The sequence below is a fragment of the Quercus lobata genome, chromosome 10, assembly GCF_001633185.2.
Source record: "Quercus lobata isolate SW786 chromosome 10, ValleyOak3.0 Primary Assembly, whole genome shotgun sequence".
Lineage (NCBI taxonomy): Eukaryota > Viridiplantae > Streptophyta > Magnoliopsida > Fagales > Fagaceae > Quercus > Quercus lobata.
In genome coordinates, this window is record NC_044913.1 from 50,886,432 (window position 1) to 50,914,380 (window position 27,949).

Below are 27,949 nucleotides of genomic sequence, written 5' to 3' on the forward strand. Positions count from 1 at the left end.
GATAAGAAATAAAACTATAGCTTCTAGCTTAGGGTGTGTTTGGTTGGGTTGAAAACAAGTGGATAAAAAATATAAAAGAGAAATGAGTAATAGGTGTGTTTGGTTAGAAGGGGAGAGAGGGTAGAAAAGTGGTGGGCCTCGACAGTTTTCTTTTCAGGCCCATCAAAATTGAATCACCCCAATTCGGAGTGGAAACACAGGTGAAAATGTGCAGTATTTTGGACGAAATTGCCGTGGCTAATGTTGAAAGTTTTCTAACTTTTCTAGTCCTTTTTTTCTCCATTTCTTTTGTCATTCGGTTTCTTTCTTCATTTGTGTTGTTGCTTGATCTTTCTTCTTCTTCTTCTTCTTCTTCTTTTTTTTTATTTTTTTTTTTATTTTATTTTTTTTATGTGCTTATCCTTTCTTCAGTTTATTTTATTTATTTTTTCTTTTCTTTTATCATGGCAGAATGTTTCTTTTCTCAAACAGTTAGATTGGTGTTTATTTTTATTTTTATTTATATATATATATATATATATATATAAACATTTTGGGTTCTTGCATGAACTTCTTCTTCTTTTCTTTTTCTTTTTTTTTTTTTTTTTTTTTTTAAATTTAGAAGTGAAGTACGAACACAAATTTTTAATTAAAAAAATTTGTTACTTTTTGTTTTATTTAATAGAAACATAACTGTAAATTTATATCAATTTCAATTTCTATCCTCTCATTTTTCTTCTCAACCAAACAAAAAAGTTTTTCATATCTCCTCTTTTCTATCATTCTAACCAAACATATATAAAAATAAATAAATATTTTCTATCCACCCACTTTTTTATCTCCTCCCCATTTTCTATTCTCTCAATCTTCCACCCTTCCAACCAAACGGAGCCTTAAGGACAGAATGTGATAAGATAATCAGCTCCAGTAGGGCACGTAAATGTGCTAGTTTTATCATCATAGGCATAACTATAAGCTTGAGGGCATTGGTTCCTGAAAATCATGGAATAGTTGGTAGGTGGACATGTAGCCGGGGTACTAAAAGCACCAGTGCAACAATATTGTGGCTGATTCAAAGCCAAACATGCGCTCTTGCAAGCAATCACGCTGCCATCAGGTCCTTTCACGGCTAGCTCTGGCAGGCATACACTGTTAACATTCCCCGGGCAGCTCGTGCTTTGGCAACTAGCTGCACCTTGTAGGGTTATCGGTAAAGGCAAGTTGAACCCGTCTACGAGGCTAACATCATAGAAATCGTTTCCTCCAGAGCCAGATAAAGTGAATTCTACGAGTGATGCTGGTGGGATGGCACCTGCGCCATTGCATGCAACCTGTCCAGAGGCACAGTCGGCTGTTAAACAAGAGAACTTACCGGTACTGTCAGTGGAGCATTGGGTTCGAGCAAACATTCGGCCTGACCACGTAGCGGGAACATCAAGGGTTGTCAAGGCTCCGGTGTCTAGCTCGAAACCGGTTGATGTTAATTGTGCCCCTCCACTACCAGTTAGGGTTCCTGGCCATACTATGTAGGAGCACTTGTTTGTTAATGTGAATATTACGGAGTGAGCCCCTACACATATAAGTAAAGAGGGTTAAATAACCTTTAGTTTTACAAACTCATAGATAAGACTTACTCTTGAAAATTGACTTATAAGGGGAGAGTACTCAAGAGCTTATAAACACATAATTAAGCGTATACTTAATTTATGTAGGACACTAAGATCATAATATTCATGCAATCCAAAAAAACAAAAAAAAGAAAGGCAAATGAAACTTGTTAAGTTCTAAGGAATTAAGAACTAATGTATTAGAACTTTATTTTGTAATGTTGGCAAATCATGATCAAAACGTTTTAGTCTTGTTTAAACTTGCTCAAAATATGTGCTTTTATGTAAAGTTATAATCAAGTTACTGCAGGATTTACTATGTAAATTTGCCTAGCTCAATCGATCAAGACTCAATCGATCAAGAATTAGACTCGATCGATTGAAAGTCGGGCAAAATGTTTTTTCTGCAGAATTTCCAACTCAACCCAAGCCCGTTTGATGTGTAGGGTTTTATATTTTACCTTAAGTATAAAAGGGAAAATCCTAACCACATTTTAGAGTTGCTCCTTATGCTGTGTGTGTGTGTGTGTGAATCTTTTGTGAGATCTAGAGGTGTTTGCCTTTACACATACTTAGGGTTATCAAGAATCAAGATTATGTCAAGAACTTGATGATCAATTCAGTTGCTGCATTAAGAGTTTAAAGATACATAAGCGGGAGTGCTTGTACTAGCTAGGAATCCAATAAAGAAGTAGTCTGTGGACTCAGAGCTATCACGTGGTCGTGATAATAAGTTTCCTACTCGAGGTAGCAATAGGATGTTAGTGGTCTAAGTCGCTATTGTGTAAACTTCAATTCTTTCATAGTGGATTTAGTTTTACCTTGAAGATAGCTAAGTTAAATCCTCCCTAACTTTTTTACCGATTTGATTTTCCTGGGTTATCATATTATTGTGTTCTTTATTTTCCGCACTTTACAATAATATGGTATTTGTATTAACCTAGATTTGATAAATTGACTAAGGAATCACTTGGGTAATTAACTAGATTAATCTGGTTGTATTTTAGGGAGTCTAAAAACAAACAAAACTTTTTTATTGTTATCATATTTTTGCTAAAAAAAATGTTGTTATTGTTTACTTATACAGTGGTTAATTACAAAAAGGAATACAATAATACTTCACAAAGAAAATTTGGATGAGCATAAATAAATAGAAAAAAGAAAACTCAGAGAGAGAGAGAGAGAGAGGAAATGAGAATTTTGACCAGAAAAGAAGAGGAATGCCAAGGTATGGCCGAGAAGTGCTTGGATTTCCATTTGCTTTGATTTGATAATAATTTTTATGTTTGGTGAATGCAAGATTTAAAATGAGGGAACTAAGATTATATCGACCCTGATCACAGGACAAAAAGAGAGTAGCAAATCTTGTTTAGATTTTTTCTCATTTGTTTCTCAAAAAAAAAAAAAAAAAAAAAAAAAAAGATTTCTTCTCATTTGATTTTGGATGAAGTTTCAGAATTTGGATTTTACCCTCTATTGTTTGGGAGTGTTTGGATTTTACACTTTGATGTTTCAAAATTTGGATTTTACCCCCTATATTTTATGGGTGTTTGGATTTTACTCTCTAAAGTTTAAGGGTGTTTGGATTTTACAACCTAAAGTTTCATAATTTGAGGGTGTAAAATTCTAGCACTTTTAAACTTTAGAGGTTAAAATCCAAATTTTGAAATGTTAGGATGTAAAATCCAAACGCCTTAAACTTTAGGGGGTAAAATCTAAATTCTGAAATTTCAGGATATAAAATCCAAACAACCCCAAACTTTAGGGGTGCAATTTACAATTTACCCTATATTCTAAATATTTAGTCATAATTTTCGTATATTTTCTAAATTGCTAGTCATAATGGATGATCAAGGACACGCCACTATTATTCATAATTTATGCCAATTATCCTGGCTATGAGATTTGAAGAGATAAATATTACTTTTTTTGGATCTTCAAGAGACATTAAATTTATCTAATCCAATAAATCCAACACTAAATTTATCCAAAGGTATTTGACAAAGGACAAAATTCAGTTACAAAATTAGTTATAATCTATGGCTACAACCTTACTTAATATCATTAACATTACTATATATTTCGAAAATCTAACCGTTGGATTGCATGTTCTTTATGTTCTTAATACACATGTTAAATTTTGTGCTAATTGGATATTATTTACTATATGATCTATGAGATTATATTTTATACATAATTTTAAACTACAAAAACTTGCAATTTGCACAATTTATTGATGACAACTATTGTTCTTTAATTTTTTAAAAATTTTGCAAGAATTGAGAATATAAAAAGAAAATGTAATACAATGATGAATTTGTAAAAATTCACCTCCAATAAAAAGATACTGAGTAAGGTTATAGCCTTAGGCTACAACTAATTTTGTAACTAAATTTTGACCTTTGACAAATCTAAAATAAAATGAATTTTTATTTATTACACGAGTTAAACGGGTTGTGTTAAATGGGTCATTTCAGGTTGACACAAATAAATTGACATAACAAATGTGTATATTGCGGGTCACGTGGGTTGGCCCACTTATGACATATTTCTTATCGTGTCGCTTTCGAGTTGACCTGTTTATGATCCAAACCTACTAAGACTCAACCCTAACCTATAAAAACCCGTGCCATGTCTGCTGATTACGTTAAACATTGACTCCTCTGGTCATAATGGATGATTTAGGACACACCACTATTATTCATAATTTATGCCAATATATCTGGGCCATGAGATTTAAAGAGATAAATATTACTTTTTTTGGATCTTGAAGAGACACTAAATTTATCCAATCCTATAAATCAGACACGCATATAGTTGGCCTAATTTCCAATCATATGGCTAGGAGTAGCATTTCCCATGCCAAGATTTTTTATTTTATTTTTTGAGAAGACCCATGCCAAGATATATTGAAGCTATTTGATTTTTTCCCCCTTCTCTAATTAAGTTTTCCACTATGTATTATTATTATTGTTTTTAATTATGAAGTCCCTACGTACTTTAGATGGTCAAGGATTTGTCAATTTTGGCAATTTGCCCCCTTACACTAACGCCATAAGAAAATACAATGGCTTCTCTAAGAACTCTTTCCTCCTAAACTCCAAAGCATTTTGTATATCGAAAGGTGTCAATTAAATTACAAGACTCTTGACTAAAGAAGTTGATTTTGTACCGTACCGGCCGGTACAACTGATATTTACCATTCCGACACCTTCGTCCATACAGAAACGTGGTGGTTTCGTTCCAATTTAAATACTGGCCCATACCGAATCGTTTCGGCTATACCGGATAAAATACCGTATTTCGGCTGATAAATGAATACGGTCTAAAACAAGAAAAATAAAGGAAAAAAAAAAAAATGTTCTCATCCTCTCGGTCTCTCCACTCACCGGGGTCACTCTCACTTTCTCAACCTCATATCGCATGGTCTCTCCTCCCCAAATTGCAGATCATGACAGAACAATACGCAGAACCAAAGACTTTCTCTTTCTTTCTTTAAGACTTACTTTCTCTTTCCTCTCTTTATCGATTGCGTACAGCTTTGAAGCTGGATTTCGGCTTCTTTCAAAAACCCAATAAATATTACAGCTTGCAAAGTTTTGGTTAAAGTCAAAAGAAACTTTTATATGTTAGTGTTTTGCATATATTTATTAGTTTCTAGCCCCTACAAACGGTCAAAAATCCTCTCAAATGTCTCTACTTTTTTATATTTTTTAGCCCTCGATCAGTTAGTTCACGTGTGAAAGGTAGTCTTGCATTTTAAATTTAAATTGATTTTTAATTCTTTTCATAGATATAGATCGCTTGGGCTTGGCTTTGGTTGGGTTTAGGATTACAAATTAGTCTAATTTATATATATATATATATATATATAACGGTAATTCTAAAAGGTACACTGGTATTGACCAATACCGAAATATATTGTTCCCTTGACAAAATCAAAACGGCTTCTAGTACGAAATTGACTCCCTTGCTCTTGCCTGATAAACATGGTGACAACACATAGATAGAAATTTAAATGAATTCATATTTAAGTTCAGTGTCCCTTATTTTTGAATGTATCAGTTTAGTGTCTTATTCAATTATGGAGAAGATGGATTTTTATGAGAAGTGGAAATTTAAATGATAGGGGGGAGTGGAAATTTTTTATTACAACTATGGAGAAGATGAGTTTTTGTGAGAAGTGGGTGTCCCGTATTTTGAATGTATTAGTTCAGTGTCTTATTCAATTTTGGTAAACAGGGAGCCAAAAAGGGATATTAAGCGTTTGTTTGGGAACAACTTATTTAGCTGAAATTGAAAAAAAAAAAAAATTTCCTGAAAGTGTAGAAAAAAAGTTAAAAGCTGGTTGAATAATACAATGAGACTCATAAATAGTACCAAAAAATGCAATAAGACCCATGAATAATATCAAAAATAAGTTAAAACTAAAATAAGCTAAACTTTTTATCACATCCCAAACAAACTCTAAACCAACTTGTGGGATACAAGGGGATCCTTTATCTCCATATCTTTTTTTTTCTTTGTTCTGAAGGCTTGAATACGTTGATTCAAAAGGTAGTAGGTGATGAAACAATTAGAGGTTTCTCTCTTTGTAAGAATGGTCCTCGCATTACTCATTTCTTTTTTACTGATGATAGCTTATTATTTTGTCATGCAAACTTGGATGAATTGAATATTTTTCAAGGGTTGTTGTCTTTGTACGAAAAAGCTTCAGAATAACAAATAAATAGAGAGAAGACTACATTATTCTTTAGCAAGTGTGTCTCGAATGGAAGGAAGGAGGAAATAAAAAATCTGTTGGGAGTTGGAAATTAAAGAACATGAAAAATACTTGGGTTTACCAGCAGTAGTACGGAGAAATAGAAAAGCAAGCCGAAACTACATCAAGGAGCGAATTTGGGATAAATTGCAAAGTTGGAAGGAAAAGTTATTGTCCCAAGTAGGTAGAGAATATTTGCTAAAAGCTATGGTGCAAACTATCCCAACATTTGATATGAGTTGTTTCATACTCCCCATTGGCCTTTGTCATGAGATCGAAATGCTAATCTGGAAATTTGGTGAGGGCAACAGGGTGAACAGTGGAAAATCAATTGGAAGACCTGAGATTTATTGTGTCAACCAAAAAATGCTGAAGGGAAAGGATTTAAGGATTTGCATATATTTAACAAGGTGATGCTAGCAAAACAAGTGTGGAGACTTGTTCATGATTAGTCCTCTATGTTTTATCTAGTCTTCAAAACAAAATTCTTTCCCACTGGTTTAGTATTTGATCCTAAAGTTTCAACAGGATCATATGCATGGCAAAGCATTCTTAAGGTGAGATCAATGATAGCTGATGGCATGATGTGGTGAATTGGTGATGAGAAATATGTCCGTATGTTTGATGAGAATTGGATTCCAGGGAATTTCCCAGCTAAATAGTATCTCCCAGAAACAATTTTCTAACTAACAAAATTGTTTCTTTCTTATTTGATTTTAATACAGGTGGCAGGCACAATTCCAGAATTGATCAGTTTTTCTTTCCCTTTGAAGCATAGAAGATTAAAAGCTATACCACTACGCTGGACAAACCAAGAAGATTTCTTAATTTGGTCAAGAACAAAGGATGAGAATTACTTAGTTAAATCAGGATATCAGCTAGTTTGCGAGAAGGAAAATAGAGAAAACTTCAGTTTCTAATGTATCTACCACAAGGAATTTCTGGAACCGTGTATGGAAGCTTCGAATTCCAAACAAAATAAAGAATTTCTTTTGGCGTGCTTACTTAGAGGCGCTACCAACTCTTGTAAATCTCTAGGGCAAAATTTTTTTAGAAGTTTCCTAATGTTCACAGTGTGGTAAAGATCAAGAAGCTACGCTGCATGCTCTTTGGGATGTGAGATAGTTCATGAGATTTGGAGTCCACTATTCAATGGAATTCGTCTAGACTATCAAAGCTTCAGTAGTTTCACAGACCTAGTTAATCTGGTGGGGTTGCAGCACAGAAATTTGGAGCTGTTTGCAATAGTAGCCTGGTACATCTAGACTCGAAGGAATAAGCTCCGACACAAAGAGCCCAAACTGTTGCCCTAGGCCATCCTCGGTGCAACACGTAATTCACAAAATTTCATAGAAGAACTTCAACTCCTCCCTCACTTCATTGTCCTAGGCAGATAAGGTAGAAGTCTCCAGATCGTGCTGAGTTTAAAATAAATTATGATCGGGGCAATGTTTGGGGATTCAAATGAGGCCAGGTTAGGAGTTGTAATCCGAAATGATAAAGGAGAGGTCATGGCAGCTTTAGCTGAAAACATTCCTCTACCTTATTCAATGGTTTCGCTAGAAAGATTGGCAGCACGAAGGGCAATCCTTTTTGTAGCAGATCTTGGTTTCAGTCAATCCATCTTTGAGGGGGATTCAGAGATATTGGTGAAAGCTCTTAATAATGAGAATCATTCTCTTGCATCTATTGGGCATATCATAAAAGACATTCAGTCTACTTTAAGTTTCTTTCAAACTCACTCTTTCTCTTAAACTAGGAGACATGGTAATTTTGTAGCTCATGCTTTAGTTAGGAGAGCAAGAAATTCTTTTCCTTAAGAAGTCTAGATGGAGTTTCTTCCCTTTGACTTATCTCATTTGATTGTTTAAGAAGAAGTTAAATTTACTTAATTACTCTTGTTTATAAATTTATTGATCATTCTCTTTATACTCGTTTTGTTTTTTCAAGCCAATTGTATATATTTTCACTGATTGTTGCTAATTTTTGTGTGCCTTGATTGGACAACTTAATTAATTTGGGCCTTGAGATTTTGTTGCCAATGTAGATGGGCATTGGTGCTGATTTCGAGGGGCTTAATTTAGACTAGGCCTTTACACAGTGTGGTGCGGCCGATTATGTGGGGAATTTTTGCACCATACCTATAAGGTGCGGTTTCCCTTCATGCTTCACCACACCTCACATGTGGATGGTAGTAATCGGTCTACACCAGGTTTAGTTCACCATAGCGGTGCAGTGTGGTTAGTTTGGTTCCAACAAAAAAAAAAAAAAAAAAAAAAACCCAAATCACATTAGAATCATCAAACAACCCACACAGAAATATATATTAAAAAAATAAAAATAAAAAACTCAAATATTAACAAACAAACATGTTCAAAATATTTCCATAATACCCACACAAAATTTTCAAACAAATTTATAATCTTCCTAGAAACCATAGCAAGGAGAAGATAAGTAGCCTAGGTCTTGAGCATTATATAACTCCACATACTTGTAGAAAGCATAGTAACCAGGTATTGACAATTAAGCATCAAAACATTCTCTAAAAATTTCTAGATAACAACCATGATAGAGAGTAGATAGGAAAGAAGGAAACTTAGAAAACAATGGAATCAAGTTGCAATTGACGGCGGTGGTGGGGAGCTGCAGACGGCAATGGCGGTGAGCTACAGACAGCGGTGGTAGAGAGAGAGAGAGAGAGAGAGAAATCAATTAATCTATAACAGAAATTTCAGAATTTAACCTAGTCTCCAACTAAAACGACGTCATTTTGAAGTTGAAATCAAAATTAATATTATGTCCAAAATGACGTCGTTTTTGTTTTGTATCAAATTTGAAAAAAAAAAATTAATGAAACTACATCGTTTTATGACTCACTTAACTTAACCCTATTTTCTCCTCTTCTTCTTCCTTCACCTTTCACACCTCTCTCACTCTCCCTTTCAGAGTTTCTGTTTTCATGCCTCCCTTCTCAATCACATTGCACATCTCTCTCTCTCTCTCTCTCTGGAAATTTCTTAAAACTGAAACTTAATTATCATATATGTATATGTGAAATATTTTATATATATATATATATGTCGATTACGGGTAGAGTTTGAACAGACCTAATTCAGACACCCCACATGCCATTTCAACCAACACGTGATGTGGCAATGTTAATGGCCATTTTGCTTGATTACATTGCTTAGTATAAGCTTGAAAACAATGTTAGGATCACAACTACTTATATATATATTTTTTACAGTAATTCAATACATAACGAGTTATTATAAAAATTACAAACTTTATTATTATACTAGTAATTGACCTGTTCTTCGTACGAATATTTTTGTTTGTAAATGTGTAAGCAATAATGTTTTTTCTTTCTCTACATAAATTTTATCAGAAATATTGTATTATTAAAGGGTTGAATTTCTTTACTTGATAGAAGTTTGCATTGAAAATTAAATAACTGCTAAGTTGATGTTCTCCTTCTTTAACGAATCCACCTTCAATTAAATATTCTTTTTCCACTGTTCTTTACCCAAACAATTAGTAGACATTTTTAAAGACATAAACAAATGTATGTTTATGCAATTTATATATAAATTATCAAAAATACTTCATAGAAAAGAGGAAAGGGAATAAAAATTAACAACTCAATTACAACTCTGAATTCAATCTAAAATATGTAGGTAATAAACTATAGTTTCCAACACAATAAATTTTCATTAACCAATCCTTGAATGCTATAGATTATACCAAAAGTTCCACTTTAGAACTAGAAGATTACAATAACAATATAGCTATTTTCTGTTAATTATTGATTAGAGCAAATAACAAAATGAATAAAGTGTTGAGTAAAAGTATAAATCAAATAGAAAGATGAAATATGAAGAACAAAAAAAAAATATATATATATATATATATATATATCTTATATCATATTGTGAGTCTGAATAAAAAATTATATATAAAATAATATGTAATCATTATTTGGGAGATTGCTTGAACCTGTAAAAAAGGAATAAGAAAATTGAAACCATCTACTAATCAAAATTTAACGCATTTAAAACCTATTATAGATCAGTCTAGAGTACATCAATCTAAACATCAAGATTTAAAACATTGGCATTAATCTCAAAAAAATATCAACCATTCTTAACCAATAAAAGAAATCAATCAATCTTGGTCAAAAAATTGTAAAATCTACATCTATGAAAAGTGAAAACAGACGTTAAAAATTTAGAGAGAGAGAGATTTTATTGAACTTGAGCAGAAACTATGGAGAAGAACAATGAAATATTGAAGAAAAGAAAAAGTTAGTTAAATTATTTTGTTTTAGAGATTAATTTATTTAATTTGTTTTCAAGATTTTGTTGGTTATTTAATTATAGGGTTCACACTACATGATTTAATTGGACAAACTAGCCCATGTGGCAGACTGAGGAAGTAAATTGTAAATCACACTCCAACAGTTTTGAATCATTTTGATTTATTCTATTAATTAGAGGTTCGTTTTGATTTGTACGTACTCTCTATTAAAATAAATAAATAAATAAATAAACCCTAGCTGGCCGCATGGATGAAGCCGCATTAAGGCCCATGGGAGCTTTCGCGCCTAAATTGCATAATATTTTTATAAATATATTAGGGCTTAATTCGAATTAGGCCGAAGGAAAGTAAGACTTGGCCCCCTCCTCAGATCAAACCAAACATCACAAATCAACCAAAACACACCAAATTTCAGCCAATATTTTATCTCATAAATATCCAAAAAAAAAAAATTAAGAAAAAAATTCCAAATTCCACGTAGCAACCCATATTTGCTGATACTAAATAAATGCTTATTTAGATTTTCATGATTTTATTTTGTTTATATTTTGCCTCCTCAGAATTGCTATTAAGTGATACCTCAACTATATATATATATATATATATATATATATTTTTTTTTTTTTTTTGAGACCAAACAAAGTTTCAGACTCAATTAAAATGTTAATTTTTTTATAAAATTTTAATCACCATTTTGATGAATAGTTCAATGAAAATTCGAATATTTCTTATTTGTACGTAAATCTGCTATATATGAATAGGATCGATAGAGTATGTCGGTTTCTGAAAAAAAAAAAAAAAAAAAAACGTTGGTTAGAACGTAAATACAGTAACTTTTTTTTAGACGATCCGTTTGTTTTTGTTACAAAAATTAATTGCCTTTCAAGTCAGGAATCTATTTCTATTGCGAGTCGGTGAACATATTATAGTTCGAGTGGGATTAGGACTCGCTACTATATATATATATATATATATATATATATTAAGAGAAGCAAAACCATAAATTTACCAACATATTATTGATTCACAAAGTATTTGATAGTAAAGCTTCTAAATATTCAACGTCAAGTTTTTGTTCTAGTTAGTGTTCTTTCAATATGGAGGGTGAGCAAGAACAATATGAATCACAAAACTCTCTCAATATGGAGACTGAGCAAGAACCACACGAACCACAAAACAATCAAAGAGCCAGAGAAATATCATACAAGAAGAGAAACCCAACTGTGATGAGAAAAGCCAATGAACTTTCTCAATTGTGCAACATCTCAGTTTGTGTGATTTCTTATGGGCCTGATGGGAATGTCTACACGTGGCCTGAAAGTCGAGAAGATGTGGTAGAAATACTCAACAATTACAAAAACCACAGTGGAATACATAAAAAATGGCCTTTCAGTATCAGGGAAAACAATAATAATAATAAAGAAGGAGAAGGAGAAGAAGATGTTGATGAAGAATCCGAAGAACATGAGGAAAGGAACAAGGTAGAAGAATTTGGTAATGAACTGAAAAAGTGGAAGAATTGGCTTCGCGAAGAAAATGAAGAGGCCTCACTGAAGAGAGGTTTTAATATGTTGAAATCTAACCTTTGTGCTATGAAAAACAGGTTGAAATTTCTTCAGAATAGGAAGAGGAAGCGAAGCAATGATAATAATAATAACAATACTACGGACACACCCAATGATGACAGTAATAGTTTTGAGGTGGGAAGTGGTAGTAGTTGTACAAGTACAACTAGAGCTAGAATTGTTCATGATTTTGATTTGAATGAAGAGATTTGTGTTGATAATAGTGGTGATAACGATGAGCATCAGAATGTTGGTTCAATGGACGTGAGTACACCTCTAGAAGTTGAGCCCATCTCGATGTGGCCAATGATCACGCCATAGTCTAAGAAGGGTTTTTTTTTTTTTTTTTTTTTTTTTTTTTTTTTTTTTTTTTTTTTTTTTTTTTTTGTTGGAAATACGCCGAACAATGTAATTACGTTGCTATTGAACTTTATGATTCAATTCTAATTTAGCTGAATATTTTTTATCTTTTATTTGGTTCAGAAATTGAATTTAATTTCAAGCAATTCGTTGTTATTTTTATCTTGTTTCAATGTTTTTCATATCAGTTTGATTTCTGACTTTATTTTAATCTTTGTTATTAATTTCCTTTTACGATTGGGAATCCCCCCAGTTTGTGAGCAATAGTCTTTTGTGGTAACCGGTAATTATAATAGTTTGTCCAAGCTATAGTACAATGTAAATTATTCCCATTGAATTTTTTTTTTTTTTTTTTTTTTTTTAATAAAATCCATTGAACTTTCCCTTAGAACATGACGATCATCGGCTTTGCACCATAACAGTTTAACTCAATCTCAGCCTTGCTCTTGTTTCCTGGCCTGTTATTGACCATCTTCCTCATGATCTGATGGTGTCACGGTCTTTTCATAGATTCTTTGTTCAGCGCGATTCAAAATGGATAAAGATCATTTCGCACTTGCAATAACATTTTCAATGGAAATCCGTACGAAACAAAGTATATATACATGATAATGTAGTGTTTACGAATAAATACAATTTTCTATTGTGTTTTATCATTAAAAGATAAAACTATTTTGAGGTTCTGTCCTTGCATCAATTATAGTTGTGCATTTTGTCATGTGAATATATATATTTTTTTTGGTGGTAAAATGGATATATATTAAGAATTTAGTCTCACCAACATGAGCTGTTACAAAACACAATCTATTACAAAAGAGACCAGACAAATCATGGAGCAAAAGGTGGGACAACTCCACAGGAAGAGAGTCTAAAACGCAAAAGTCTTGCTGGAAGGAGACTTCTTTCCTGGCCAGTGCATCAGCATAAGCATTGGCCTCCCGAGAGCCGTGCTAGATTTTCCAAGATGACAGTTGATATTTGCTCTTATATCATAATATAAGACATTCTGAATATGAGGTTTCAAATATTCCAAAGTTACAATTAAAATTGAACTCGATAACAAAAGATTTTGTTTGCTTTATATTTTTGGTCATTACAATGAAACTTCATAAAATAATTAAATAGTCAGATTAACCCCACGTACTCTATATATTGATAAGTTTGAATACTTTCTTCTAAAAAAGAGTGTCAACATGTTATTGGAGTAAATCACTTACACATGGATCCAATATTAGTATCTGATAGAAAGCAATCCAATCACAAATTGTGGCAAGTGTGTGATTCTAGAATTACTAAAAGACGAAAAGGAAGCTTTAGTTTTAGTGCCTCTACAATTTACATGGGTAGTGGTTTAGTTAGTCTTTTGCTGTTTCTAATTGGTTTCGACGTTCCATACAAAATACCAATTACCTTCAGATCAAGTAGGACTTCTTGTTATTCTTAATTGAAATAACAGGTTCGAATGCATGATATTTCTATCATAGCATCTGGCCCAGCCAGGTATTTAGCCCATTGAATGTATTCATCACAAGCAAGTTTTCACAACCAAACAAAGTTTGCTTGGTAGTTGGTAGTACTACTACTACTGGTAAGCATACTACCATTGCACTAGTTTTTATTTTAGAATTGCTTCGTCTGATTTTGAATCAGTTCTATCTTTTGTCAAGCTCCAACCATATACTTGAACTAGAATACCCACCTCTATCTTAATATAAAGACTGATTCTTATGCAAGCAATTGGCTATCATATATCAACTTTTTGTGTTAAATGTGTTTTATCGTTCCACGTGTAGAGGCATGAATATCTATAGCCCTATTTTTCTTTTTCTTTTTTTGGAATTTAACTTTGCTAAAGAAAAGTAGAAATTGTACCGAGTACTTATATACCCCATCTCTTTTTCTTTTGTTAGGGACATAACCCTATCTCTATGGTTTGATACAAAGCCTAACCTATTAAAACTAAGCTGCAAAGCTATCTCTGATGCTTCACCACTGCAGTCTCTTTATTACCATGAAATCTGTCATAGTTGCGAAGAAATGATGATGCAGTTGCAGGTAAATTCCTGGCCAACAATTCCATTGATTCTTTTATACTGTTGAAGAGAACCTTTGCAAATCCATCAATTTCTGATTCATATTGCTCATAAACAAAGAATGCAGTGAATGCATAAACCAGTGCTGCATTTTATATAAAACAAGATCAAAATAATGAATCTTCAAAAAAAATATATATATAAACAAAAAATAATGCAGAATCATTAAAGCATATAAAAGCTCAGTGATGGTAACAGTTCTTACCTATGCCTATAACCACGCTCAAGGATTGTGATAGAAACTTCAGAAAATAGAGAGAAGCTGCTACCTATATTGAATGAAAGGAAATTATACAAGGAATTTAGACTCCTCAAAATAACTATTGTTGAACAAAAGCATTCGCCCTTCAAATTAGGGAATTCCTTATAAAACAATTTGTGTAAACATCTTAAGACGTTTTCAGGCTTCTGTGTGTCATCAACCAACAAAATTATCCCAATCATGTCAATTATGATCATTAAAAAGGGCTATATGAACTCATGTGTGTATCATCAAGTGTGCTGAAATAAAGGTTAGATTATATTGCATCATGTTGATGCAAACCATATGTCTGTAAGAAGGAAGTTTAAATCCTAAATCAAATGTTACACCAGCTCCCCCCACCACCACTAACAAAAGAGGGAGATATAGAACCAAAAAGAAGAAGAAGAAGAAGAAAGCCTATGGAGTTTTTTTTTTTTTTTTTTTTTTTTTTGGGTGGGTAGGGAAAGCCTATAGTTAAAACTGGATAGAGTTCATATAATAGAATGATATGCACCAGATCATAGCTGGTGTGTCATTTCTCAATTAGTGGAGACTTGGTTTGTGCGATAGAAACTTGATAGAGTAGGTAATACATCATTATCACAACAAATAAAATTACATGGTATCATTGACTGACCAGCTATGATACATGTAAGATAAATGGAAGGGAGAAATATAGTGTTCTTACACTTGGCTTTGATTGGATTTGCAATTGTCTGGAATTTTATTTTTTATAGGCCTCAGGATAGGAAGGGGGTGTTATTGCAGCTTAGGGGAAAAGGGGATAAAGATGTAAAATGTTGAGACACTTTCAGCTCCACATGTGAGATCAAAAACAGAAAAAGGTTCTATTTTATAGTCATCCATGTATCATACCTTTAAGAAATTACTCCAATCCTCTCCATGGGCCAGTGCTTGTAAATGTCGAACCCCCTTGTTCCACAGACATGCTAGGGTTGTAATTGAATCTTTCACTGCAGTTTCTGAGATCTCAAAACAAGAGGAAGACATTCTCTGAAAAGTGAAACCAGCACTGTTGCAAAGGCATCATAATCAATGGAATGGATTTCAGTTACCAAGGAAATGCATTCAGGATACTAGTCTTGTAAAAATCTTATACAAATCAAATTAAAAGCCTATGCACATACTTGTAATAATTAATAATTCAAAGAAATTTGACTGAATGAATGACCATAATGTGAAATAATAGGCAATTTTAACCCCCTTCCCCCCATCCCCACCCCCCTCCCAAAAAAAACAAAATAAAAAAAAAAAAGTTGCACACTTAAAAGGTGGAAGACTGTGATATTGATCATGAGGGTCTGGCCATGCAGAAGATTGAACATAACCAAATTAGGGGAAAAAAGAGAGAACAAAAACAGACTATAAAGTCACATTCCTTCTTTTTTTTTGTGTGTTGTTGGGGGGAGAAAGGGGGGGGGGGGGGGGTGATGGTTGTTGTGGAGGGGGCTCAAAAAAAAAAAAAAAAGAGGTAATGGAAACTTTTGCAATTTAAGAAAAAAAGGTACAGAATCCAGTAAAAACAAAGAATTATCCAATTGAGCTTTCAGGGCCATCGATGCTTACATCTTTGATGATATAATGCCAAATCCAAAAAGGATAACACTAATCAGCAGCAGAATCGTGGCCGTAGATGAGATGAAAGTTCTCCCAGAAAGAAAAAACCAGTGAAACAACAGAAAAAGAGCAAGGAAATATGTAAATGTTTTCTTCTCGTCTCTCCACAGCAAAATGTCTGCAACTGCAGTAACATAGTTCATGGTCATACTTTTGTGACAACTACTTTTTTTTTTGATAAATGACAACTACATAATCAACGCTTTATGATGTTTGGACACAAGTTTCATGCATGCACCATTAGAATATGTTTCAATTGTGTTCATTTTCTTTGTCTAGTTGTGTAGTTAGACACATGAAATGGTTATATAGACCTCAATTTGAAATAAAACATGGACCATGTGGCAGCAAGTTGCAACATCACAGAGAAAGATGTCCTGGTCATCAGTGTCTAAGTTAAGAAATGGAACACATTACAGATATCCTTCCTATGGTACTCTTTCAGAACAAAAAAACATGAACCAATCAGTGATGGGCTTCTGCCAATCCTGGTCACATTCATTAAGCCTATGCATAGCCCAAGATTTGCAGGCTAAGATTAACCCAGCCTATGTGAAAACTGAAAAGTCACAGCCCCACAAGAATTATAAGATTAAAATTGATCAATCTGGCTCAAAATATTAAAGCTTCCATCAGAGAAAAAATCTTCACAATTTAAATCTGTAGACGTGAATTCAGCAATACCATATTTGCGTGATCAATTGTAGAGTACAATATAAAGTATGAAACAATGAAATGAGGTTCAAACCTTCCCCACTGCCTAGCAGCTTTTCCACTTTTGATTGTTCATTGCAGTCAATGTATTTCTCATGGCACGACTCTTTGGTTAAATGGGACAATGATTCAATGGTTAATGTGACACCTTCCTGTACAGCAATTAGCAGACACAAAAGCAAACTTCAGATCTTAAAATTTCTGCGGTGTGTTTTAATATATTGACAAGTTACAGGCTGGACGGTCTTAAACCCACGACTCACCCTCCACCTTGTTCTTATGGGAGGAAGAAGGCACCATTTGAGCCAAAACTCATTGAAAACTTCACATGGTAAAATTAAGCTATTTAATAACGAAAAGACACATTTTTGGCTGTAAGAAAAGTTGTGAAGAAATAAATCAGACTTCAAATTAGAATATGTGAAATGCTGGAATCAATCAAGTTCTGCATAGATCCAACATAACATGTTCCTTGCCAAGGAAATATTCAAATTATTAAAGAATTCTCTTCTTTCATCACTATATTTATAATAAAAAATAAAAAACAAAAAATGAGAGGTAGGGACAGAGATGATAACTAGAATTGAAAAACAAGAATTGCAACTTGATAATTAATAAGAATAGTTTCTAGCTACCAAACAAAGCAAAACATCTAACAAAGAATATTGTCTAGCTTCTACAGCTGATAACAATTTGGGCCTTCAGATTTTCCAAGGAAATAAATTAACTTGGTAGATCTCGTGAAGTTAGAGTCATGAAAATCTATAGGCTAATTGGAAGCCCAATAATATTATACAAATCAAAATATCTAAATAAGAATATTGTCTAGCTTCTACAGCTGATAACAATTTGGGCCTTCAAATTTTCCAAGGAAATAAAACTAACTCGGTAGATCTTCTGAAGTTAGAGTCATGAAAATCTATTGGCTAATTGGAAGCCCAATAATATTATATACAAAGGAAAGACACATTAGGGGAAGACTATAGATGATACAAATTAATAAATGCATAGGGAAAGACAAGAAAAAAATGAAATTTAAAAAATAAACTTACTTCCAGTGAGACTACCGGTGAGTATCCAATATGTTTTTGAGCCGCAGTGCAGTTGAAAGTTCTAGAACGTGAGGCTAATTGAACATAATGAGCTGACACAGAATGGTTGTAATTTCTGAAGCCCAATTTTTCATGCATCCATTTAACAAGCAAGAGAATATACCAAGCCATCCTCGAAGGAACTTTTATAGATGGTCTGAAATCAAAGAAAACAGCCACTCAGCTTTGAAGAACAGCATAAAAAGATTCTACACAAGCATCAAAAGAATGAAAACTAAGAATTTATCCAACAGTACGAAAGGTTAAGAAATATAAAAAACTAGCAAAAGAGAGGATTCAATATAAATGTTCTTCAGCCAAACATAAAATAACTCATGTACCTCCCTTTCAAGCTGTCAAAATGCCTTGATGTTACAATTAATTTCTCAAAATAAGTGGGAAAAGTCATTTTAAAGCTTTCTCATTTCGGGTAAGATAGAAAATATCCAAACCGTGAAAAATAATATCCAATAACACATGGCATTGAATATGAGAGCAAGGCAAGCTACTGCAAAATTCTTCTTATCCAGTAGAACAATAAGGAAATAACTTATTTTCCAATCCTTCAAACTTTTTTTTTTCCCTTGGCAGCCAAGGGAGGTGAGGGGGTTGAGGTAAACTCATGCATAGCTGAACTTACCCTCACCTGACTGCAATCTACTGAACTGATGACCAAGAAAACTACACCAAAATAAATTCCATATTGTCAGTTAAGATTCATGTGTGAGTGCGACTCCGTTTGATCAAGCCTGGAATCTTCAACAACTGGCATTGAATGCCTTTTGAGCGCTCATGAAGATTTATCTTTGTTTATTTTCTGTGTTGAAATATAATTTTTGGGTGTAAAACAAGGTAGTCAAGGTGCCACAAAGAAATTATTATGTCAACGGGATAAATTTGTGCTATAAAGTTACCTTCCACGTTCTAGCAAATGTTTTCCCATCTTCAAACTGTGCAAGATCCCTTCTCTAGCATAAGCCCATTAAGGATTGTGACCCAACAGGCCCATGCCCAGCAACAGTCCAATCAATAACCCAGGTCAATAAGTAATGCTTTGTTGAAGCTTATTAGTCTAGTGCCCACGTCATCTGGTGGTCACCAAGACCCATGGATATTCACCAATTTGTTAGGTGAGATGGATCAATTTCTTGAACAACTAGACTTACTAGAGGACAAAAAAAATAAGTTCTAAAGATGAAACTCAAAGGTAGAGGCAAAGAATATTGGTAAAATATGGAGAACGTCCTCCTTAGATGGAATAAGCCTGCCATAACTGACTGTAAAGAACAACAAAGCCTTAGTGCCAAAGTTTTAGGGTTGGCTATGGATCCTCAACGAACAAATTAGCTAGGGTAGGGCACATGTATTCTTTTCCTCCATTACATTCTATCTAAAATCATACTCTTTGTTATTTTCTTAATTGACATGTCCTTTTGCAACTTTTACTAATGTTATTTTTGGTATTTCTCTACCATTTTTCGTTCTCTCAACTTGAATCAACTCACTTTTTCTTACTGGTGCATCAGTCATTCTCCTTTGAATATGGCAAGCCATCTCAAGCAACTCTCCCTCATCTTTGCATCAATAGGGCCTACCCTTATCTTTAAGCAGATTTCCTTATTTCGAATCTTATCTTTTGTTGAATTTCCACTTATCCATCTTAACATTCTCATTTTAGCTACTCTCATTTTATAGGTATATTACTTCTTAACAGCCCAACATTTAGTACCATAGAGCATAGCTGGTCATATAGAAATCTTGTAAAATGTTGAAGACCAACTTTCATCCTATGCTCACACAACTCTTAATACGCTTCTCCACTTCATCCACCAAGTTCTTATCATATAATTCACATCCCATTCAATCTCACCATCTTTATGAATTATAGATCCAAGATATCGAAAGGTCTCACTCTTTAGTATCTCCTGGTCATCAAATCTTACCCCCTTTGTCTCTATTTCTACTTTTACTAAATTTACATTCCATGTACTTCGTTTTTGTCCTACTTAATAGAAAGCATTTCAATTCTATAATTTCTTACCAAATTTTTAACTTGGCATTAACTACACTTTTAGTTTCAATAGAGTGACTACATTTTATGCTAGCCGTCAACTTACCGCTCCTCCTTTTCCTAGGCTTGGGATTAACCATGAACAAAATATATGACATTGAGCATAGACACAATGGAGTTAACTGATTTGGATAATAATGAAAGAAAAGCTCAAGAGAGATATCTATCCCAATCCTATTGGGTGTTCGCATGGGTCTAGTTCTAGTCCCATTGTAAAATGGAACAAACCCTAGAAGATAAATTGCAAACCATCCAAGACCTGTCTACAAAGGTTGAGAAATCGAACATTAGGATTGACACACTTGATGTAGGATCCAAGTCTTCCATCCAAAATGTGTCCAACAGCAATGAATGCAAAGCTTACAACAGTGGAGACATTAACATTGAGCTACCAAAACCTAGCACTTAAAAGAGAAGTATAAGTGCCAACAAATGTTGATACCACACAATGAGAACAAACCGTATATTCTAGAAAATTATAGCTGGAATACTTAAACCATGTGTGGTAGACTTAATATGACATGCTGACACTTTAGGAATAATAATTATCACAGAGGAAGATTTCCCATTTCTTTTTTTCTTTTTTTTGATAAGTAATAAGATTTATTGATATAAAAAAGGAACACCCTAGGACACAGGGAGTGTACAGGGTTAAATACAGAAATTACAAGATCAAGAAAATCGAAGATGGAAGAGAATAATTGGTTTCACAAGGCAGACAACCAATCCAAAAAAGTTCTAAAGAAAAATAACTTGAGGTCTGGAATGGATCTCTCATAATCTTCAAAACACCTATTGTTTCTTCTCCTCCAAAGACACCACATTAAACAATAGGGAACAATTATCAATATATGACCATTTTGATGATGACCAAACTGGCATTGACAGCAAGCAAGGAGCCCCCATGGTGTTGTTGAAATTAAGTTTGATTCAACTGCTACTGTTGAACCCTCCATGGTGCAAGAAGTGGAAAGCTTGATAAGAAAATGCTTTCTATGGATCAATTTAAGGCTATATCGTATCCAACCATTGATTTTATCATTTTATCATTTGAGACGAATTTAATGATATGACAAAACAAAAAGCTACTTTGTTCTTAGTGCCGCCAAAGGAGTTTTAAGAGTTGGTGCAAGTATCAAGTACAAGAGTTCTTGTCCTTAAACACCTGAAAACTTAAGGGCAAGTTTTCTCTAACAAGGGAGAATGATGCAGGAAGTGTGAACACAATTTTATTTTGTTTAATTTTAGCATTCAATTGTATTTTACTGTTGGTCCAATAAATTTTTTCTAGTTCCTATTAGGTAATTAGGCTATTAGTATTTTATTTAATTTCCTAGAGTCTAGGTTATCGTAATTAAATAATTGGGCTTTGAGCCTTTGACCCAAGTCAATTAGGTTTATGGTTTAGTCCCAATAGTCTATATAAGCATGCTATTGTACTCCTATGAAGACAAGTTTATGATGAATTGTATTTCAGTTGGAATTTTCCAATTGCCTAGTATTGACTTCAACAAACTTTGGGTATTGATTCCTAAATTTTCTATCCTACTTGGTGCTGATTCCTAGATTTATGTTTTTTTTTTTTTTTTTAATAAGTAATAAGTTTATTGATATCAAAAAAGGAACACCCTAGTGCACAAGGAGTGTACAAGGAGTTAAACAATTCAAGAACAAAATTACAAGAATCTAGGAAATCAAGAAAAGAAAAAAATGATTGGTTTCGCAAAGCAGCCAACCAATCCATTAAAGTTCCAAAGAAAAATAATTTCAGGTCTAGTATGGATCTCTCATTATCTTCAAAGCACCTACTATTTCTCTCCCTCCAAAGACACCACAATAAGCAATGGGGAACAATCAACCATATGTACACATTTCGATTATTTTATCTTTCTTTTTTTTCCCAACAAATTTCTTTAGAGAATTTTGCGCAGCATCATTTTTGGCATCAAGCTCGTTGTTCTACGTCAGCTTGGTTGTTTTCCATGCCAAATAAAAAATAGTCAGGAAAAGAAAAGATCACAAAGCCTAAGTAGAAATTTAGCATGATTAAAAAAAAAAAAATTGCGTTCCCAGTGAGTTCAAGTTTGGAGAAAATTCTATCTTCTCCATCATCCTCACTCGCTTTGCAGATTACATCTCCCTCTCTTCTCTCTCATCCTTACTGGCTTTGCAGAGTATTGCATTACATAATAAACATATGGACTAGTAATCACCACCTATGAAACAATAAACTAAAACATTTTGCTCTAGAAACAAAACAAAACAAAAAATTTTGGGGATAAATACTCCTCTACTTCAACTACAAATGATATTAACTTACAACCACAACCAATGGAGAAGCCAACACAATCTTGTTCCAAAATATATCGCACATGTATAGCATATGAAGGTAAATTATAAATATTCAGCTACATAATATAGTGGACAATTTAAGTATATGAAGCATTTTTTCTTCAATAAATTAAATTACTTATTAAAAAAATTGTGGACAATTTGGATGTGGTAAAGAAAGTAGATGCCAAGTCTGGTCTAGATCCCACTTCATTCCAATTTCTGGTCACTTCCACAATTGCATCATTGTAGATGCTGATTGTAAATAGCTATTCTTGATAAAATAACTCCAAGAGGTGAAAGTTAAAGTAAGAAAATTAGATGCTTGCTTTACCTTGGATATCCCAAGTTTTCCAATATAAGAGATACAAATTCCCAGAACTTCATAGGCTCAAGATTGGTGATGAAAAATGCCTACAGATGGATTACAAGGGAATATTTCATTCTTCATGCATCTCACTAAAACAGGAGAAGGGCAAGGAGAAAAAAAAGGAACTCTACGCTCAAGAATATTCACAATTTAGGCGTACCTTTCCAGCCACAGAGGCCATTTGAAAATCTAAAGCTTCTTCAGCACATATATGAGCATGAGTAACATTCTCAGCATAAGTGAAGTCGGACATGTTTTCACCACTCCCTATAATAAACTGAAACAAGAAACCTGTTACTTCAGAAAAGACTAAATAAACATATTCTCTGTGCTAAAAAATACAAGTCATTGTTGAAAATGTAATCTCCAAACAAGGGGACAAAAAAACCAAAGCTATGATGAACACATGTGCATCACACCTAGATGTCATCTCCAATTTGGGTTGTAAACTAATAGAGATCCAAAGATAAATTCATAAATAAATAAAGCACAAAGGCTCTGAGCATAACAAAGAAACCTCTAAAACAAAGATGGACAGAAAAGAGAAACAAATGGTACTGAGAGGTTTATATTAAGTGGATATTCCAGTAGCATTCAAAATGCTGATGGTTTAATGAGTTTCCAAAATGATCAAAGTAATGAGCATGAAAGGCACTTAATATAATGGTTCACAAAAATTGTACCAAACCTTTGCCCAACCAGATTTTGCTAGATTAACAAAAAATGACACAAGTTGTGTATCTCCAGGTCCAAAGACGTTGCTAGGGCGAAGTGCACATGTTAGGAGGCCATCAATGTCGTTGGCAAATAGGACCAGTGCTTCTGCTTGAGCCCTGAAGTCACTCGTACTGTCCATATACTGTAGCACACATCAACACATTTTTTTAGGAGGGGAAAAGAATAAAGCTTAGCAAAAAGGAGAGACTAAATATCTCCAATTAAACACATGGACAAGAATCCCTCCAAGAAGAGCCATACTTTCCAAGGGTATCTTAAGGTTTCATCTCCATTATTTATATCATGTAAACCATCAAATACTACATCTGCAGAACTGTTGTATATTAGTCTTCTAACTTTGCACTCTCGGCAAGCATTAATGACATTTTTTGCACCTGAATGAAAAGCCATGATGCAAACAATCATCACTTCCTTAAAAATTTTAAGGGCAAAAAAAAGGCTTGCCAGAATAAATTTTTGAACTGAGATCAATGATCCATTACCTTGAACCATAATCAAGTAGCAATTGCATATATCATCTCTTTGTAAGTCACCAAAATCCATATAGAACACAACAGAGGAACCTTCAATTGCTGCAAAATTTGTATATTATATATATGCACTTAATTATCAAATTCAAAAGGGTCACCAAGGGTAACTGATAGCAACAGATTAAATAGGGCATCGGTGGTTATACACAATTAGGTTGTTCACACATATGCGTGTGGCTTTACACGATTACAGAACTTACAAACAAATGACCCCCTTTGCTTTTAATAGAATTTTTATTAATCAAGAGAAAATTATAAACCAACATGAGAAAAAGAAAGAACTAAAAATTATGGGAACAGAAAACATGTTTACTTCTTTCCCTTGCCTTCCTTGCATTTTCCAGGCAACCAAACAGGCATGGATAATATATAGTAGAAAACATAAAATTAGATCCAGAGGTCTCAAAACTTCGCAAAAATATACAAACATCCAGCTTAGCTGAGTGGACTTTCTCACATGTCCTCACATTAAAATTTTCCTGCATTCTTTCGCATTTTCTCGCAACAAAAAATGCACCCAAAAAAAAAAAAAAACTAGGTCTGAAAACTTGAATCTTTCCCTTTCTTTCTCGCATTTTCTCAGCAAACAAACAGGTAGTGATAATACACTAAAAGAAACCAAAATAAACTAAAATCTAGGTCTCAAAACTTCACAAAAGCACTCGAAAATCCATCTCAACCAACCGGACTTTCTCACATGTCCTCACATTAAAATTTTCCCTTTTTTTCTCGCATTTTCTCAGCAACCAACTAGCATCGATTATAAATATTTATGACAAAAAATAGAACCTTGACATCCAAACTTCGCAAAAACACTCAAATATACGGCCAGCTAAGCCCAGTGTGACTTCCTCACATTTTCTCACACTTGAATCTTTCCCTCTCTTTCTTGCATTTTCACAGCAAACAAACAGGTAAGGATATATATAAAAGAAACTAAATTATAGGTCTCAAAACTTGGCAAGAATTTTGTCTTACTTTCTTGTATTTTCTCAGCAACCAAACAGATATAGATTAATAATAAAACCAAAGCCTCAACACTACGCAAAAACACAAGACAATCCGGCTAAGCCGAGTGTAACTTCCTCGCATTTGAATCTTTCCCTTTCTTTCTCACATTTTCTCAGCAAACAAACAGGAACGGCTAATATATCAAACGATATTAAAAAAACACTCGAACGTCAAGCTCAACCGAGCCACTTTTCTCGCATTTTCTGAGTGTCCAAACGGATAAAAGCAAAACCAGCCAGAAAATGCAAATAGTTAGTTACCTCGGACGATTTGAGAGAAATCGCGAAGGTCGACTTGGTGATAGGAAGCGCGAGCGGAGGCGACAGCTTGGGAGAGGAGCGAGTCGGACTCGGAAGAAGAGTCGAGTTGGAGAGAGTGAGCGGAATCGGCGACTCGGACGATCCACTTGCCGAGTCGCAAGAGCCTGTGAACCAGCGATTTCCCTAGGAAGCCTCGTCCGCCAAGCACCACGCACGTCTTAGGGGTCAGCTCCGTTAACCGCTCCTCCATTTCTCACAGATCAAGAAAATGCAAAAAGAATAGAGAGAGAGAGAGAAACAGTTTCACAGAAAGAGAAAGTAAGAGAGAGAGAGTGCAGGCCAAAAATTTTGGATGAGCACGGGTGTGTGACTTTATATATAGGAAGTGCTTGGCGCCCAAAGTTGTTGTTGTTGTTGGTTTTTTTTTTTTTTTTTTAATATTTTTAATAATAAAAAGTTGTTTTGTTTGTTAGAATTCAAAACAAGTTGTTTTGTTAGTTAATTAGATTTTAGTAGCATTGTTTATCCCTTGGTTAGTTGACCGGCCTGTATTGTTTATATATCTGCCTCAAATAAAATAAAAGAGCTAAATATTATTTTATTGTGCAGACTGTAGAGGATTTTAACAAAGCTGTTTTTAAATAGATATAATAAAATTTGTAATTTTAGAAGGTTAGTGGTGTAGTGGTTTTCTTTTAAAAAATCATGATTATGAAGTTTTAATTTTTCTTTTCTCTTATATTTTAATATTATGAATGACCTTATAGTTTAATAGCACTTATCTCCCATATAAAAAGAGAAAGTTTGAGATTTTTATTTTATATATATATATATATATAAAAGATTAGAAAAGAAAATTTGAGGTTTTAGCTAACTCAACGTAAGAGTGAGATTTGTGAAAATTTACGGCAATAAAGAATAGAGAATTGGGATTCTTCTATCTATTGTAAAAAGAAAAACAAATCCTAATATTGAGTAATGCAAGATTTGATAAATGACTTTCCACAATAGGCCAACGGAGTTTTTTTTTTTTTTTTTTTTTTTAAAATTATAAAACTGTATATATTGACTCTAATTATTATTAATTTTAATCAAAATGATCATTTATCACTAGTTTAGTCCATCATTCGTGTGATTCACTTTTTGACTATGTAATAATCTGTAAACTTATCGATCAAAGCATCATTTCGGTTAAAGGTCACTTTAGTAGTCTTACCCATTACATGAGCATGACATCTCATCCATTGCTTTAGTTTACAAGGAAGCAAGGTATTAATAAATTAAGCAGTGCATATATAGTTTTCAAGATTAAAGGTGATTTCTTGTGCATTGAGCAACCATTCCTCACAATTAAAAATAGGAAATACACTTTTTTTTCTTGTCTCACAATCAGATATTACTAATTAATTACACATATGTATATACAATTTTCATTAGATTATAACTCAAGTAGTGTGAGTCCAAGCATGGATGGTGATGACAGTTCCTTGAAAAGGAAAAAGGGTCTTTCCATTGAGACTGGAAAATGTATAATAAAGCTACTGGGAAGGTAGTGTTTGGTAAAACCATCCATCAACTATAGTACCTAATACTAAAATAAAAGTACCAACTTTCACAACCTAATACCCACTATTCATTTAGCAAAAAAGAGAGAAAACCCATTACTCATTCCAAGTGCCCCCTAGTTCAAGGCAAACTCATCATCTTTTTTTATAAGACACAGAAAAGCTCCAATGTGGCACCATCTTCAAACGTTGTAACCACCGACTTTCCTTGTCATTTTGTTGTAGTCAATATCAAGTATCAACAATGAAGAAGCCACCTTTGGAGCTAGTGACAAGGTTCTATAACATCCACTTCAAGTTGACATTATAATCCTCACAAAAAAGAATAATAAAGTTGACATAATAATTAGCGCAATGAAGTTAGGAACACAACAAAAATTCACAACGTTCTCAAATTAGTCTACTATTTCACTCATGAATCCTCTACAATTTGCAATTTAAAATTTTTTCAATGACTCACATATGAAGTGGTAGGTAATTTGGAAATATTGTAAAATCATTATAGAGTTGTATCTCTAAACGGATATTACAAGCAACATTCTTTCCAACCCCACATCATTGATTGATTAAAATTTTCTTCCTAATGGTGAAATGCTTTTTTGCCTCACGTTGATTGTTAAGTAATTTCAATTCAAATAAAAAATAAAACGAGAAGAAAGAAAGAACCCTCTCTGGTGTTGTAGTTCACCACTCATTTTGTTGT

The 27,949-nt window shown here is 33.5% G+C and overlaps 3 protein-coding genes across 3 annotated transcripts; 1 reads left to right on the plus strand and 2 right to left on the minus strand.

Moving 5' to 3' along the window:
- Positions 1-872: 872 nt before the first annotated feature.
- LOC115965902 (thaumatin-like protein 1) lies at positions 873-2,843 on the minus strand. The gene is made up of 2 exons (XM_031085204.1): positions 2,792-2,843; positions 873-1,549 (listed from the first exon to the last, which is right to left on the minus strand). The coding sequence occupies exons 1-2, from the start codon at positions 2,841-2,843 to the stop codon at positions 873-875; spliced, it is 729 nt and encodes a 242-aa protein (XP_030941064.1).
- Positions 2,844-11,762: 8,919 nt separating this feature from the next.
- Positions 11,763-12,551, plus strand: LOC115964918 (agamous-like MADS-box protein AGL81). Its single transcript, XM_031084145.1, has one exon. It carries the CDS (start codon positions 11,763-11,765, stop codon positions 12,549-12,551), a length of 789 nt encoding a protein of 262 aa, XP_030940005.1.
- Positions 12,552-13,322: 771 nt separating this feature from the next.
- Positions 13,323-26,033, minus strand: LOC115963676 (3beta-hydroxysteroid-dehydrogenase/decarboxylase). The gene is made up of 12 exons (XM_031082770.1): positions 25,682-26,033; positions 24,363-24,452; positions 24,121-24,254; positions 23,831-24,001; positions 23,303-23,419; positions 23,107-23,186; positions 18,332-18,527; positions 17,314-17,431; positions 16,515-16,689; positions 15,804-15,960; positions 14,889-14,952; positions 13,323-14,768 (listed from the first exon to the last, which is right to left on the minus strand). The coding sequence occupies exons 1-12, from the start codon at positions 25,929-25,931 to the stop codon at positions 14,563-14,565; spliced, it is 1,758 nt and encodes a 585-aa protein (XP_030938630.1). The 5' UTR covers positions 25,932-26,033; the 3' UTR covers positions 13,323-14,562.
- Positions 26,034-27,949: the final 1,916 nt, after the last annotated feature.